General features: G+C 37.9%; 1 protein-coding gene across 1 annotated transcript in view; it reads left to right on the forward strand.

Annotated features, from left to right (window-relative positions):
- The first annotated feature begins 249 nt into the window (after window positions 1–249).
- LOC145283609 (ras-related protein Rab-28-like) overlaps window positions 250–17,945 on the forward strand; it is a 55,590-nt gene continuing 37,894 nt past the window's right edge. The window contains exons 1-2 of the mRNA XM_080132551.1: window positions 250–580; window positions 6,072–6,168. Of these exons, the coding sequence (XP_079988677.1) occupies window positions 500–580; window positions 6,072–6,168 (178 nt within the window). The 5' untranslated portion in view covers window positions 250–499. The remainder of the gene's footprint in view (window positions 581–6,071; window positions 6,169–17,945) is intronic.

Genomic DNA, 17,945 nt, shown 5'->3' on the forward strand with positions numbered 1-17,945 from the left:
TGCAATTCATATAAAAAATTAGGAAAACAAATGTCTATGATTGAAACATTGGTAAAGGCGCAGTATCTTTCCACCCTGAAAATATATTTTTTTAAATTACCACTATTAGAGGTTTTCGAGAGTGCTGAAAACGAAAATAATGTTCAAAATGCCAGGAAAATAAAATGAAAAAAAAAAAAGAAAGACGCATTTAAAAGGCATTGCCATTTTCTTTTCTTCTTGTTGTAAAAGATGAAGAGAGGAGGAGGTAGAGGAAGAGATTTTTTCGGGCGGAAGTGACGTCATACGATGAAGAAAACTTTTGAAACAAACCAAAATAACATCTTTTTTTATATTTTTCAACGTTTGGACTTTTTTTTAACGAATGCAATTTTTGGAGACATAATTTTATTGTTTACCTGTAGATATAAAGGAAAACAAACAATTCAGTCATAATTGCCTGTTTTAATATATTTTTTTTTTATCAAAGAAAACTTTTATCGATTTATTAATCGATCGAATGTCTGATTGTGATTCTGAAGATGAAGCAACGGACAAACAACTTAAGATTGTTATTCTTGGCGATTCCGCAACAGGAAAGGTGAGACGCGCAGAACTTTTGCATTCAATTTTTTTTTTTTTTTTTAGACACATTTTCTATATATGTCTGGCGTTGTCTGGGTTTTTTTTTAATTTTTGTTTGGTTTCTTTTTTTCCTAAAAAATAGTTTATAATTGAATTTTTGTGAAGTTAATTTCATTATTACGGTTTCTTCCAAAACTTTAATTAAATGAAGATTTGCAAAGATTTCTAAAGCGACTTTAAACAAGTTGCTATTCAACAATTTAAAGGCTTCCAAATTCTTTTCAAATTTCAAAGAGTCAACATAATTTAGTTGTTATTTTTTTTCATCTTGGGTTTGTATTACTATACATATAGATTCGAAAAAGTTGTCAAAAAAAAAAAATAACAAATAAATGTTATCAAAAGCAAGATAAGTTACTTTTCAACTTAACTGGATATTTTTTTAGGTACTCCTGCAGTATTTTACCCACCGATTTCACGATCTTAGCCGAGCGTTGACGAACGCTTTCGGCGTTAACGCCGACGAAAGCCGAGAATTCGGAGCTACGGTGCAAGAACGCTAAAAGTATGTGAATAGCAACAACATTACAAGGAAAAGATATTACACACACACACAACAAAATGGATAAAATTAATACAAAAAATTTGGATAAAATAAATCACAAACACTTACCGTAAGTTTTTTTTAAAGTAAAATAAATTTATTTTGTTGAATATTTTTTTTTTTTTTTTTGGTTCATTTTGTTTTCCGATAGCTTTTTTTTGGGGGGGGGGGATAAGCAACAGTAATAAACACTTCAATGTTTTTTTTTTTCTTGTTTGTTTTTAACAAAACGTTATTAAACAGTAACAACAATGTTTTTTTTTTTGTTTTTTTTTCAGTAATGTTTGTGGAGGGGGGGGGACAACAATTACTGTTTATCTTTAGTTCCGACTGGAAGATTTTCTACTGACTGTAGAGGCAAAGTAGGGAGCAAAGGGTTTTCAGAGGATGTGGAAAGAAGAAGCTCCTTCCCAAACCGGGTAGCCTTCCGCGATTTGATTTATTATGGAGACAAAAGGGTTGTGTCCAAATTTTTGTCTCCACATAAATTCGCATAAATATGTTTCCAACAGCTCCCGGTTTTTTTTTTTTATCGCTAAATTAAATAGCTGAAATGAAAGGCTGTGTATTTTTACTTTGAACAATAAAATAACTGAAATGAAACGCTATGTGTGTAATTCCAATGAAAATTATTCGTCTGCTGCGCGTTCGTTTGAAGCGCCCTGATTGGCTGATAGGGTATCGTACCGCTCGCCATGTTCCGGCGTTTTCCGACGGATGTCGATCAACGCTCGGCTAAGATCGTGAAATCGGTGGGTAAAATACTGCAGGAGTACCTTTTTTTAGTGTTTTTATTTAATGTAACATGTTTATTCAGCTCGAAAAACATAGTGTATTGGAAAATTTAAAATGGCGCCCGACTCTCTCTTGAACACGGTAAGTCTATGAAAATGAGTTAAAAATAAGAAACTATATAAAATACTGTTAGAAACCCATCGAATATATGTCAGCCCATGTCACGGTAAAATATTGAGCGAGTTTCTAACAGTATTTTGTATAGTTTTTTATTTTTAACTCATTTTCCCAAACTTACCGTGTTCAAGAGAGGGTCGGATGCCATTTTAAATTTTCCAGTACATCGGTAAACACTGTATGTTTTTCGAGCTGAATAAACATTTTACAAAGACATCGCGGCCACTTTATCTTTTTCGGTAGCGCTCGCCGCTTGATATTACTCGTTTTTCGAACCGAATAAACAGTTTTACATTAAATAAAAACACTAAAAACTTGGTGCTAGTGCAGAGAGTGATCTGCGCTATTTTTTAAATCGTGTTTCCAAGTTTAATTAAAGTTTTATGATATGTTTTTTAATTCAATTGTAAGGGTGAAGTATAGAATAGGTACAAAACACCCTACCCTCCCCATGTTAAGAATGGCTTTTTTAAATAATAACGTTATTATTTACGTCCGGATCACTCTCTGCACTAGAACCAAAAACTTATCCAGTTAGGTAGAAAAGTAACTTATCTTGCCTTTAATAACCTTTATTTGTTATATATTTGTTATTTGACAACTTTTTCGAATTTATGTGTATAGTAATACAAACCCAATAAGTCATATTGCCACTTGGTAACATAACGGCCTACTATTTAGGATCGTGTCTAACAGGGGACTGTGGGGAGTTGACCAGCAAGATGTTTGTTCACATATTTAAACTTCAGCGAGTTCATAGTTAGGGAAACAAGGAGGGAATTGCAAAGTTTAGCTATCTGAGTGAAGAAATTGTTAGAGTGACAGACTTTCTGCCATGTAGGTATCTCAACAGTGAAAGGGTGGAATGTTGCTGCTTGTCAGGTTAATTGGGAGTATGTATTTTGAGAGGGCACAAATGCTACTCATCACTGCAAATTTCATGAAAATACTTGCAAAACAGGTACAGGGATGCAACATTGCGGTGATGAGACAGAGGTTGGAGATTAGCCTACAGTGTGTGACCTATTAGATTTGAGACTCTTTTTTGGAGCCTGTCTAAGAGCAAGAGACTAGTCATGCACCAGCCCAGATGTGACAATAATACTCTGTGCATGGGCGAATTACGGCTTTGTAAAAATATAGGATATCTATGGCGGTTACCATGAATTTTAACGACATTTGAAAAAGGGTCACCATTTCGGTCGGTCCCCTTTTTGGGGCACCTCCGACATTAGGGAGAGAACAAGAGTGCTGAAAAAGAACGGTTGTGGAAAAGAAAACATCGGTTATAATTAAGTGCGACGAGACTTTAGGATTGATGATGTTTTATAAAGGTTTCCAAGATTAAGGGGTACAAAGAGGATGGTACATTTCTTTGATAAAAGTCTTTACCCAGGGAAACTGGTCCGTCGCATGTGGATGCTTCTATCGTTCCCGCATGTCTGAGGCAAAATTCTTCTTTGTATCTCCCTCCAGGACAGTCCTCTATTCTGATTCGCTGAAACCTCTGGTAACATTGAGAGAAGAAAGGAAGGGAAAAGTAGAAGAGTAGGGAGAAAGAGAGAAATAAGGGAAGCATACCGTAGCAGCATCATAGTAGTAGTTCACTACATATCCTCTGGTCTTATAACATGGTAGAGGGATTCCACCTTCTTTGCAGCAGCTTTGTTAATGTCCTAATATATTTGTTCCAATTTATCTTGCCTGTCATTATTAAACTGTAGAAAGATAGGGTGTTATGACAATTGGTGGCTGAGAAGGTTTTTTATATGGTGTGAGAAATTTCCAGTTACATGCCATGATTCATTGTTTTAGGCCACCTACGCACAATTCTAGTAGTCAGCCTGTGATTGGTTTATTTGTATGAGCCAAATTAATTACTTGGCGCCTTTTTTGTAATCATTCTTTTCCTTTCAGTCTACGATAAAACGCTCGACAGGAAAGACTCACCAAAGGGCGGCTCTGAGAAGACTGCATTATCGAGAATGAAGCCGCGGCAATTTCTTCACGTTATATTGCCTAAATGTTTGGTGAAAATAGGACTTGAAATCTCTACAAGCAGAGATACCTTCAATTGTGCCGAAGATATCCTAATTAGAGGATGGCATCTTTTGAACATTTTCATCGTGTTTATATCTACTAAAGTCCCAAGGGACTCGATTTATGCCTAATTAAAGGCACCAGAATTCTTGCTGAGAACACCATGAATTATCATGGATCCTTTCGAAGGAAAACAAACTACCACTCCACTAGAAAGAGTTAACTACTGGTTCCCTATTTGGGAGGCAAAACTGACCCACCGTTTTGCAAGGTCTGTACCAAGACCAATAACTTTTCTTTGCTGTTGTAACTGAATAAATTTTGAGTTTAAAGGTATGGTTTTCTAATTTGCCAGGGAGTATTGAGTTTGTGAGATTAATTTTCTCACAATGGCTGCTTTATCCTCAAGTGGCCCCAGGCTTTGATAAGTGGTGACTCCTTTATAAAAAAAGAAAAAAAAAACACTCCAAGATTGATGAAGATGCCCAGGAGTCCGAGGGAATTACACAAAGCTGATGTCAGACCTACTTTTGATCCACAGGTCTATAGTGTTCATTGCTGGTCTTGGTACTGGTTGTTCATAATTATTTTATTGCTGCTGCATTTATACAGGATGCTCTGTGTTTTATGAGAGGAGCTGACTAAACTTATCCTAGGTGAATGTCACCAAGTTAAGTTACTGTTTTCAATTCAGAGCCTATCCCACATAAGAAAAATTTTGCATCATTATTTATATTGCACTCTTTTATATCATCTCCCACCGCTTTTTTATACATATGACAAATATTATAATACTAGCAGTTCAGCCTGGCTTTGCTCGAGCCCTATATACTGTTCATAACTTGCCCTACGTGTGGATACACTTTATGTAAGATTTCAAATGTTTAGACCAAAAATTGTCTAATTTTGTAGAGACCGCAGAGGTAAATTTTTTTTTTAACTTTCACCCCAATTTTGACCCCTTAACATTTATTATTTTGGGCTCAAATCAAATTATAAAGTTAGATCCATGTCCAAGTAACCTATATCTAAAATTTCAAGTGTGTAGACCCAAAATTGGCAGAAGAGTTTGGTAGAGTTCTCAAAGGTTAAATCGTTAAACTTTGACCCCTTAACAGCCGAAAACCGATTAAAAAGATTTTCCCAAATCTCAATACTCCTTATGTCAAATCTCGAGCCTATAGACAGAAAATTGACAGAGTTATTTGGTAGGGAAGTGTACACAGACACACAGACAGACATTTTCACTTTTATAGATTTTTTCCCTTTGAAAGTCAAAATAGGATTATTAACATAAGAGATGATCCCTAAAGAGGCTGAATTCTCAACTTTGCCATCACTTTTTAATCGTCTTTTTTTTTCTTTTTTTTTTTTTCTTTTTTTTTTAAAACTCTTTTTCATCCCAAACAGTGCATATTTCCACTTGGAATTTAAAGGGCTACTATTTGGGATGGGATCATATCTAACAGGGAACTGTGCGGAGTTGAGCAGCAAGATGTCTGTTCATATTACCTTTAAACTTCAGTACGTTAGTAGAGTCAGGGAAGCAAGAAACAGGGAGGGAATTCCAAAGTCCAACAGTCCGAGGGAAGACACTATTAGAGTAGAAGGCTTTCCGGCATCTAGAGACCTCAACAGTGAAAGGGTGGGGCTTTACTGTTTGTGGGGTTAGTTAGGAGTATGTATTTTAAGTGGACACAAATGCTACAAGTTCATCAGAGCACATTCTTGTTAAACTTGCAAAACAAGCACAGAGGTGTGACATCGAGGCAATGGGACAGAGGTTGGAACTTGGCTGACCATATAGGACCTATAAGATTAAAAACTTTTTTTGGACCCTGTCTAAGGGTGAGAAATTAGTTTTTATTTTATTTTTTATTTTTTTCCTGAAGAAAAGTCAAATTGCTTCTTCCTCTTTTGTTTTACTGAAATTTGTTTTTGTTTTTGTCAGACGAGCATTGCAACTCAATACACACATGGCCAGTTCTGCAGAGAACATAAACCAACTGTTGGGGTAGATTTCTATTTGAAAAGAATCCTCATCAAAGGTAAGCATTGGCCTTGTGCTTTATTTGTTTGTGAGAATTGTAATTTTCAGAAATAATTTTTTTCCCTTGATTAATTTGACAGCCATTATTTTCTTTTTTCAAGTTTGGTCTTTTTTTGTTTATTTTGGCCCAATCTTTGATAGCAAGCATCACATTTTTTGCAAATGTGTTTTATTTTTCTTTCGAGATGTTTAATTCATGTCTACAATAATTTATTCTTAAAGATAAAAAGATTTTATTTTAAAAAACTTTTTAGGCTTAGTCGAAGGTCAGTGTACAAGAATATATATATATATATATATATATATATATATATATATATATATATATTATTTTTTATTTTTTTTAAGATTATTTATTGCTTGAAGAGGGTTAGTTGTCAGTTCTAGTTCAGTTAATGGCATATTTTTCACAAATGTCTTTTTTAAAAAATGAATTCACATTTATAAGAAATGCAGAGGATTTATTCATAGGCTGAGAGAGGATGATGAATGTATGTGCAAAAAGTGTAAGATAATGGAGATGGATGAGAACTTAGATGTGGAGAAAATATATTCTGGTGATGAAACTATTGTTGAAGTTTTATTTCCTTGGTGATACCATTGGATTTGGAACACAATGTGAAGCAGATAATTGTCTATAAAGGTAGAATCACATATTTTGGAGAGATGGTCAGATGGGGAGGGCTAACAGAAGGTATTAATCTACAATAATACCAAAGAAATATTGCAATATATTCATTTTTAACCAATCCTAGATTTCGATTTCAGTTTTTGGCACATAAAATGCATTACAATTCAACTTTGAGTTCTCTAACTTCTTTTCTTTTAATGAATACATGCCATTTTTAAGCAATCACAGCATATTTATGTGCATTTACTGCAGATTATTTGGAAACCATTGGAGATTTTCAATAGAATATTCAGATTCCTTGCACAAAAATACACTTATATGGCAAATTTAATTGCTTAGTCTTGTGTTTTAACAAAGATATAGCATTTTTACTGAAAAAGTAGTGCAAAAAATGTGACAAAACGCATATGGTCTTAAAGAGGGGAAAATATCCAAACACGCAGGGCATAAAAATAGTCATAACTTCCTTGATTTTAATTGGATTTAAAAAGATTCTTTCTTAGCTTATCAAGCTCTTTCTATATATACCAATATTGAAATATTTTAAGCCATTTAAATTTTTTCATGTGTATTGCTATATAAATTTTCTCATTTTGACAGTAGAAATAAAATGAATTGCATATAAAACATTAGAAGAAAAATTTCAAATCATCCAATTATATTAATAAATATTGTCAGATTTTGTAAATAGATTTTGTAAAAAATGATTATTTATTAAATTGATTTTAATTTTTTGTAATTAAAAAAAATGATTGAAATATTTTAAATCATTAAATTGTCAATATATTTTTATATAAAAAAGTATTATTGGATTCTTTTTAAATTGCAAAACAAAACGATACTGAAAAAATTCAAATATAGCAAATAATTAATAAATTTTGTTATTATAAAAAATTTCTTCACATACTACAGACATAATTTATGTATGATTGATTATGAAGTAAAACATGTTTTCTTAGCAATATTAATAAAACAATCGTTTTTTATGACAAAATTAAATAAATTCGCTGATTTTGGATTTTTTTAATGTTTTTTCTTTTACAAATTAAAATTAATCTAATAAACGCATTTTTATTATGACAAAATTTATAGATAATTTACTGATTTTAGATTTTTCTTATTTAAATTTTTCTTCTAATGTTTTATATGCAATTCATTTTATTTCTTCTGTCAAAAAATTATAATCAATATAATAATCGTTTTTTATAACGAGAAAAATTATAAATATTTAAAATCTTAAAAAGTGCAACAAAATGCCAATTACATTTTTATTAGTGCATAAGTCACATCTGATTGAGTCTAAATAAAATATTATTTTTTAAATTCTAGTATCTTCCTTTTTATTGTTTAATATTAAAAGTTTTTGGTAAAATAATTTCCCAGTTAAACATTTTGTTGAACATTTTTCTGTTGAGGCAGACATCTTTTTCAAGAAAATGCCTAACTTTTTAAAATTATATTTATCAACAACATCAACAACAATAGAAATAATAGCATTATACTTATTAATAAAACGAAAAGTATCACATAATACAGTATTTACAAAAAATTTTTTTACATTTCTGAGTTTAAATGATTCATAGGAGTGCCATCGTTCGCCTGGGGGGATGCAGTTACAAAACCATACTATGCTGAGGTAGTGGTGGAATTTTTAAGGGAGAAGGCCAGCACTAAAGTTTTTGCTATTTCTATTGGATATATGGGCTGATTTTTTCAATTATTTGTTCCTTTTATATTTTTCAAAAGAAATGCCAATATTGTTGGACATTTTGGAATGAAAATTGAAATTATGGGAAGTATTAGTGCCACTGATAATATTCTACTTGTTATTATTATTCCTAACCGTGCAAGTATAATGCCCAAAATAAACTTTAATAAAAGTGTGCACAATAGCTGTTTTTAAATTGAAGTTTGTGCAATTTTTTTTTTTGTATTGAAATTCATGGTACTCTTGCATAATTTGACCCGAATTCTTGTGATTTCCCATTAAGCCTGGATCGGGCTAGAGCAGCAATCATCAATGTCAGCCGAGCGTTGTTCAAATGTTGAAACGCTAATTCGACTTTAAAAAGTTAATTTTTTTATATTTTTAGTGATTTTGTAGTTTATGATTAGTTATTTTTAATGATTTATTTATTTTGAAATTTTTTTTTGTACTTCAATTTCTGGTAGTTTGATTAGCCAATGAAAAAGCAATATGTAAATGAAAGCAAATGACATTCGAATTGGAAGAAATCGACTGAACCCAAAAAAAAGCCGGCAAACAACTATATTTTCAGACTCACCAAACAGGAAAAAATGACAGGCAAGGAAATAAATCTGTGCATGTTAGAAAAACAATGAACCACATTGAGTGGATGTGGAAGGAAGCAACAGTGTAACAAGTAAGAATACGGGACCAGCCGGGAGCTTTTGGGTACATATTTACTTGAATTTATGTGGAGAAAAAAATTTGGAAACGATCCTTTTGTCTCCATCATAAATCACATTTCTGAAAGCTACCCGACTGGGAGGCTTCCTTCCATTTCCACTACCCCATCACCTCCCTCTTTGCTGTCGATGGCCGATCAACAGTCGACCGAAGTAAAAGATTCCTAAGGAAATATCCTCATCTCAAGAAAGTTCTTCCACTGGCAATTAACAACCGTTAAAAAAATTTTTTTTTAAATAAATTTTTTAAAAAATTCACTATTTCTGGAAAAAAAAAACAAAAAAAACAACCATGTTTTTCTATTTCTGTGTAATCCCCCCACCTAAAAAAACAACCTGACAGAACAAAAAGTCTTGAAAATAAAATAAAAAACAAGAAAAAAATACGGTTAAAGAAAAACAAAAAAATTGTACTTACATCTAACACTTATACGATAAACAACATTTTCTTGAAGATAAAATTTTTTAAATAACTTGCTGTTGATAAATATTTTGCAAAAAAAAAAATAAATAAATACTAAAATAAATTAAATAAACATATTTGCTCTTTTCAAGGTAGGTTTTTTGTTATTTTTTGATAATTTGCATTTGTATTTTTTTTTTTTTTTCAGTTAGTTTTGCTTTTTTCCTTAGTCTGCGCCTGTTACACACTCGGCTGTCACCGATGATTGCCAGTCTCGCCTGAACCGGGCTTGACGGGAAATCACAAGAATTCTGGTCAAATTATGCAAGAGTATCAAATTCATAATTTCAGAAGTAATTCGCTGAGGATTGTAATTTTCAAACATAAATCTATTTATTTGAACACAAATATTTCATTGCAGTAGGAAAAGTTCTAGTGACTTTTTCCAAGTGCTCAGTATTTTATTGACATTCATTACAATGTTCGAGAATTGAAGAGTCAGTTTTGAGCAAACTTTTGAATTGTTTGAGCGTAAATAGTTTTTTTTTTTTAACTCTAGTATCTTCTTTTTTAAAGTGTAATATTGATCAATAGTTTCAGAAAAATAATTTTCTGGTTAAACATTTTATTGCTCATTTATCTGTTGAAGCAGAAATCTTTTTTTCCAATTGAGTTATAATGATCAAACAGTGCCATTGTTTGCCTGCAGGGATGCAGTTACAACCCCACGCCACGCTGAGGTGATGGTTGAATGTTAAAGGAGAAAGCCACCACTATTTTTATTTCTATTTAGATTGGACATATGACCTGTTTTTTGTCAAATTTTTATTTCCTTCATAATTTTTCAAAAAAAAAAAAAAAAAAAATGCCAACAATGTTGGACATTTCGGAAGGAAAATTGACATTAGAAATATTGGTGTGACTGACAATATTCCACTTGTTATTATTATTTCTAACAATGCAAGTATAATGCCCCAAATCGACTTTATTCAAAGTGTGCAAAATAGCTGCTTTTACTTTGAAATTTGAGCCAGAAATATATTTTTTATTCAAATTTTCATCCCAAACGAGGCACAGTGCCGCTTTGAAGTAGGGGGCTACTATCAGGGATATAAGTTGCAGGGGTATTATGAAGGGAGATTAGTGGCAAGATGTCTGTTCACATTACACTTGAACTTCTGCATGTCAGTACAGTTGGGAAAGCAGAATCCCAGAAGCGAGTTCCAAAGTTTAGCAATTCTGGGGAAGAAACTATTGGAGTAGAAGGCTTTCTTACACTTAGGGATCTCTACTGTGAAGGGGTGGGATTTAGCTGCTTGTCGTGTTTGCCAGGGGTGTTGACATCGAGGGGGTACAAGTGCTTGTAGTTCGTCAGAGCATTCACCATTAAAGTACTTGTAGAACAGGCAGAGGGATGCAACATTTCGTCGATGGGACAGAGGCTGAAGCCTAGATGACAATTCACGACCTATCAGGTTGGCGACTTTCTTTTGAATCCTGTCAATAAGTGAGAGATAAATAGCAGATGCACCAGCCAAAATGTGACAACAGTACTCCATACATGGGCGAATGGTGGCCTTATAGAGGTACAGGATACTTTTAGGCGTAAGTAGTTTTCTAGTGCAGTACAGAGAGCTCACCTTCTTCGCAGCAGCTTTGGCAATGCTCTCAATGTATCTATTCCAGTTCATGTTCCCTGTAAACGTTAGGCCGAGGAGTTTAAAGGAAGTACTTTTGGGTAATGTGTTCTTGGCCATTGCTATTGGTGGTAGAGAAGGTTTCGTGTAATCATTGAAGGAAACAAGCTTATGTGACCCTCCATTTTTGTCACCAGTTCACTACAGATTAGAGGTCATCCTCTAGTGTTTCTGCCATTTCCTTAGATATGTGTTTGTTTATTTTCCCCTCGTGCCTGCTATAGAGTGTGGTGTCATCAGCAAATATACCCATCTCAGAAACAATTTTATCAGGGATGTCATTTATGAATATCGAGAATAATAAAGGTCCAAGGATAGACCCCTGGGGTACTCCCGTATTTATATCTTATTGTTTAGGTGTACGACCGTCGAGGACAACTTGGATTTTCCTCTTACTTAAGAAGGATTTAATTACATTATGTAGTCTTCCATTGATACCATATGATCTAATTTTTCTTAAAAGACCATCGTGCCATACCCTGTCAAAACCATAGATATATCAAGGGCTAGCGCTCTACCCTCCCCTATTTTGTCCAGTGAATGGTATATATGTTCAGAGATTACAGTTAGGATATCTGCTGTGGAACGGGCTTGCCTAAATCCATATTGATTGTCGGTCAGGAGTTTAGCAGCTGTAAGGTGATGGACTAGAGCTTGCTTATTTAAGGACTTAAATATTTTGGCTAAAAGCGGGAGAAGGCTAATGGGGCAATAATTTAATGGGTCATTTCTTTCGCCAGAATTCTTGAAAACTGATACCATAGAAGCGGTTTTCCAGCATTCAGGAAAACAAGATTTGTTGAGGCATTAGAACTGGAGCAACCTCAGCGAAGCATTTTTTTAATAGCACAGCCAGAATGAGATCGGGTCCACATGCTTTTGAGGTGTCTTGGTTTGTTATGATACTTTGTACCTGAGAAGGGGTGATTTTCAAATCATCTAGTGTGGCGCCTGTCTGCAAAGGAAAGTCAGGGAGGGAATGGTGTGCTGGGTCCAATGTGGAGTTAGAGGAAAACCGACTGGCAAGCAGGTTAACCTTCTCGATTTTTGTGCAAACAAGCTCATGATTATTTGATAGTGGGGGAATTGTTGACTGCCCATTACTTACTACTCTGTTGTAGATTTTCCAAAAATCACGGGTTCCTAATTTCTGTGCTTCAATGTGTTTTCTGGTGGTTTCAGTGTATTCTGGCTTAGCTGTCACTATTTCTCTCTTACAATTACTTCTAGCTTCTATGTACTTCTGTCTGTTTGAACTGGACTTATGTCAGTTGAATCTGTGGTACGCATGCTGCCTTTGAGCAATGGCAGCTGCACAAGTAGAAGTAAACCATTGGGGAGAGTGGGGCTTGCTATAGAATTTCCGTGTGGGAAAATATTGCTGTTTTGAACCATTCAGTGGTTTCATTTGCACATTGTTCAGCTGGAAGAGAAAAGATATTTCCCCATGGGGCAACTTTAATAGTATTTTCAAATTTAATTACAGTTTTATGATTTATTTTATTAAATTGTTAGGTGAAAGTACAGAATAGATACACAGCACCCTCCCGTCTCATGTTTTATCTGTTTTTTTTTTGGGGGGGGGGATATTTTTTTGCTGGAGTGTAAGTAATTACTAACAGGAAAAGTGGTGGAAAAACTTTACTTTTTTAGGCTGGATTTAATAAACAAACAAAATGAAAGCAAAACAAAACAAAAATTTGGTGCTTATGCACTTATGTTACCATTATTTTCTTTTTAATGGTTTCAGTGCCTACCTCAATGTTTGAAGAATTTCTAATTGCTTTTAAATATTTGGAACTTGTGCCCATACCCCCACCCGCCATCAAAATTGAAAAATGCTGACAGTTACAAGTCCGCGGCCACTGAAATTTCGACCCTATCCAGCCAGGTCATCCGGTCACGTACATATTAGGGACACTTAGTAGAACCCCCCCTCCCTCACTCCCGCTAATAAATACGGTAGCGGATAGGGATTTCACATGTACTTTCACCTAACAATTTAATAAGAACAGGTATTGTAAAATTTTAATTAAACTTGAAAGTACTATTTAAAAATAGCGTGGATCAATATGTTATAAAATAACACGAGCGTATGGAAGCAAGGAGAACAAACGAAGTAATTTGGTTTCAACCTTTATTGAGGGTCAAAGTGAATAAGCATATATATCCTCAATCAAAGCCGGAACGGTCAGCTGGGCGTCAGGAAGGCCGGAATAGGGATTAGAGAGGTAGGGATCCTGGCCTGATCAGGTTCGGGCAGGTACAGGGGCCTAGATGCTGGTACGGTCTAGGGATGACGTCCGGGACTGGAACAAGCGGTGATATGGTGACTAGGCGCTTTGAATCAAACTGCTGTCGCTGAGCTGCCGCTGCTACTGCTGGATGGAGCTGAAGGGAACGGCTATTGCCGCTGCTGCTGCTAGAAAGTTGAGGGGAACGGCTGTCGCTGCTGCTGCTGCTAGAAGGTTGAGGCGAACGGCTGTCGCTGAGCTGCTGCTGCTGGATGGAGCTGAAGGGAATGGCTACTGCTGCTGCCGCTGCTGCTGCTAGAAAGTTGATGGGAACGGCTGTCGCTGAGCTGCTGCTGCTGGATGGAGCTGAAGGAAACGGCTATTGCTGCTGCCGCTGCTGCTGCTAGAAGGTTGAGGGGAACGGCTGTCGCTGAGCTGCTGCTGCTGGATGGAGCTGAAGGAACGGCTGTCGCTGGTATGGCGCAAAGGGTTGAGGGGAACAGCTGTATCCGCTTCTACTGGTAGCGAGGCGACCTGCTCTGGCCAGCGATCTGCTAGAAGACTGACTTTCTCTCCGACGGCCGGCTTATTTATACAGCACGTGCGGACGTAGTAAAAGGCACATCGGCTCCGGCGTCAAAATGGCCGTCGTGTTTTTTATTTGTGTTTGTTTTTTGTGCTTTAATGAATTGTAGAGAATTATCTGTTTGGTGTGTGTATGCATGTGTTACATCGATTTGAAGCTGAGAAAGTTGTGAATGTAACCTAGTCGGTGTCGTATTGTTGGGGTGTTTTGTGGAATCATTATTTGCGTTTTTATGCTATCTGAGTTGCGTTTACGGTAGTGTCTGTGATTTTTTATTTAGGTTTTTTCTTTTGCTGTGCAACTTTCTCTGGAGGTTTTCTATGTTGAAGTAAGGTGCGAGTTATTTTAATGATGTGTGTATCTAAAGAGATGGGATTTGAAATTGTCCTGTGTGTTTATTGTGTTTGACTACGTTGTAACGGCGAACAGATTTGTCTTAGGGTCCCATTGTTGCTGCCGTCATTGCCTTGCTGATTTCCGGTTTATTCATGGAAATGTGGAGAGATATGCGAATATAACAATGCTCCCCCAGATCTCGATCATATTTACATGATAAAGTCTCTGAAGCGTGTAGGGAGTTGTCCTCTTGTTGTTCTGGCTGGTAATCTCCTGGGTTGGCTGGCTTGTGAGGATGGCGTCCGATTCTCGTCCGGATTGCATGTGGGGCCGTTCGTGGAATGCTGTTTGTCGGTGATGCTGGGTGGGGGTGGGAGGTTTGTGATAGACAGGTGCGGCGGGCGTGGTGCTATTCGTCGGATGTGCGCCCGGTGTACCCAGGTTGTGATGCCGCTCTCATCTTGTACTTGGTACATCAAGCTGTTGGTTTTGGTGATAGTGAAGCTTCCTATCCATTGCATGTGTGTTGATTTGGCCGTGGCTGATTGAGGACGGTGAAGTAGGACCTTGTCTCCTACTTGTAGCGGGTTCTCGTGGGAGAAATGCTTTTCGCGGTTCTCCATTTTATGATCTGCTTCATCATTGGCCAGGGCGACACGGTGATGAACCTGTCTTAGCAGGGCGTTGATTTGCATGCCATATGCACCTGGGTCATCGCTCCGAGCTTCCTTTCTGTGGGGTGTTGGCAAGCCAGTGCTAGGGTGGCGGCCCGTGACTGTGAAATGCGGGGAGACACCGGTGGCGTTGTTGATTGTGGCGTTCATGGAAGACACAACAGATTCGAGAACATCTGTCCACTCGCAATTCCTGTCTTCACACAGCATGTAGATGGCGTTCTTCATTGTCCGATGTTGTCTCTCTATGTTCCCTGAGCTTTGTGGGCGCCACGGGCAATGCAGTTCCTGTGTGATGGCCATTTGTTTGCAGAACTGTCGATAGACTTCCCCTGTGAAGTGTGTACCTCGGTCGGAGGACACTATGCGTGGGATTTCTCTGTGTCGGAGGAAGAACTGGTATAAACCACGGGCGGCGTCGATGGCACGGTCTCTTGCACATGGTATAGCTGTGAGATGCCGGCTGAAGCTGTCCAGTATCGTAAGTATATATCTTTTCCCCTTTGAGTTGGGCATTGTGACAAAGTCAACAAAGACGAGTTCAAATGGTCTCTTACCCCGCTTGCAGTGGCCCATAGGCCAGCGGGTGCGTCTGCCATAATTTCCCTTGCATTTTGCACATGTGATGCAGGAATCAGCATAAGCCTTGATGTCGTTGTTCTTGGACTCCCACCAGTAACCGGAGAGGAGTTCCTGCATCTGTGTTATGCCTGAGTGGTTGTTGGCGTCGTGTGCTTGATGGAGGTATTTGGGTCTGAGCTTGTATGGTACGACCAGCCTAGGGGAATGTTTGTGGTCTCTTATCATTAGGACCGTGGTTCCTGGTTCTAAGAAGAATTGATGTAGCTTTCTCTTGAATAACTTAGCTCGGTGGTCATCGGGGTCAATTTGTGGGCCGTCCGGGTATGATGTTTGGAGTGCGTGTATGATTCCGGCCAGGGTCTCATCCTTCTGTTGTTCGGTTGCAATATCCAGGTGTTCACAGATTTGTTCAGCAGGAATGGAGGAGTAGGTGTGGTATGCGAAAAACGCGTCGCTGATGCGTCTTTGCGTGTGGGCGTTCCGTGGTGTGTGCGTCTTGGGAATAAGTTTCAGACTGTCGATGTCATTGATGCACCATGATGGGACGTAGATGCGTAAGCTTGAGCCATCCAGTATGAATGTCCTTCCTGCTGGATTGGGGTCGCTGGGAGTCTTGATCTTCTTCTGTCCACAGCCTCTGCTGAGCATATCAGCCCAAACGTTAGATTCGCCCTCCACGTATTCTAATACGAATTTGTAGCACGATATCTCGTCCTGCCATCTTCGTATTTTTGCATTGTTGAATTCCCGTTGGTCAAGATATGTCAGAGATCTGTGGTCAGTGAACACCACGAAGGGACGGTTACGTAGAAAGTAGTCAAATTTCAGTATCGCCCACTTCACTGCATATGCCTCGCGTTCCGTTGTAGACCAGTTTTGCTCTGTTGTATTGAAGGAGTAGGACGCGACTCCGACAATGTTCTTCTTCCCGTTGCTGGACTCTTGCATCAGGATTGCTCCGCATGCGACATCACTGGCATCAGTAGTGAGCGTGAAGGGCATGGAGAAGTCTGGAAATGAGATAACCGGCGGGGAGGATAATCGGTCCTTGATCTTCCTGAATGCTCTGTCTGCATTCTCGGTCCAGTGGAATGGCTTGTTGACCTTGTTGAGCTCATGTATAGGAACCATGAGTTTTGAGAACATGCTTGATCTGATTTGTTCATGAAGGCGCGTCTCAAGGAATTGTCTGATCCAGACCAAGCGGCCGATGAGACTTTGGAGTTCCTTTCTTGAGGTTGGGGGTTTCATTTCTCCTATGGCACGAACATATTCGGGGTCGGCCTTGAACCCTTCGCTGTTTATTATGCGGCCGAGGAATTTGGCCTCAGGTGCGAGGAAGGAGCATTTGTCTGGGTTCAGCTTAAGTCCAAACTTTTGGAGGGCCATGAACAGTTGTTCTAGCGCGATGATGTACTCCTTGAATGTCTTAGCATGCACCAGGTTGTCGTCGATGTAAGATGATATGTTGCTGCGAGATGTGAGGCCTCTGCTACGCAACGGGAAAAGATTTGTCCGGCCGAAGTGAGACCAAAGGCCAGGCGTGTGTACTGGTAGCATTTGTCCTTCCATGTGAAGGCTGTTTTGTGCCGGTCCTGCTCATCTATTTCAATCTGCCAATATCCACTACGCAGGTCCAGGGATGCAAAATACCTGTTGCCCTTGCCGATTTTGTTGAGCAGGTGATCCATCCTGGGTATTGGGTAGGGGTCCAGATCGACTAGCACTTTGTTTAGCGTTCTTTTAAAGTTTGCAACAACGCGAATTGACCCATTTTTCTTACGTACGGCGAATACTGGACTGTTGAAACCTTTGGGGTCGCTGCAGGCTTCAATGATGCCTTTGCTTGCCATGCGGCCAATCTCGGCATTGACCTCCTCTTCCAGGGCTTGAGCAATCGGATGTTGTTTTTGGCTGCGTGATTGGCCGTTGGTTGGTATCCGAATGGGACGGATGAATGTGCCCTTGTCGCCATTCTCAGTACCGATGATGTCGGCATAGCGGATTAGTAGGTTGGTGGTGGCCTCTAGTTCATCACGGTTGGGATGGTTTGGTAGTGTGAGTCCTGTGTTGTGTTTTAGCCATGTAAGCTTTTCATCCAAGGTGTGGAGTTTGGGATGGGGTCCGATAGCTAGGTAGTCCTGGATGACCTTGGTCTGAGAGTCGTCTGTGGGACTGTTTGGTGACGACGTCTGCCGTACG

The sequence above is a fragment of the Euprymna scolopes genome, chromosome 8 (genome assembly GCF_053919585.1).
Source record: "Euprymna scolopes isolate OS-2025 chromosome 8, ASM5391958v1, whole genome shotgun sequence".
NCBI classification, from domain to species: domain Eukaryota; kingdom Metazoa; phylum Mollusca; class Cephalopoda; order Sepiida; family Sepiolidae; genus Euprymna; species Euprymna scolopes.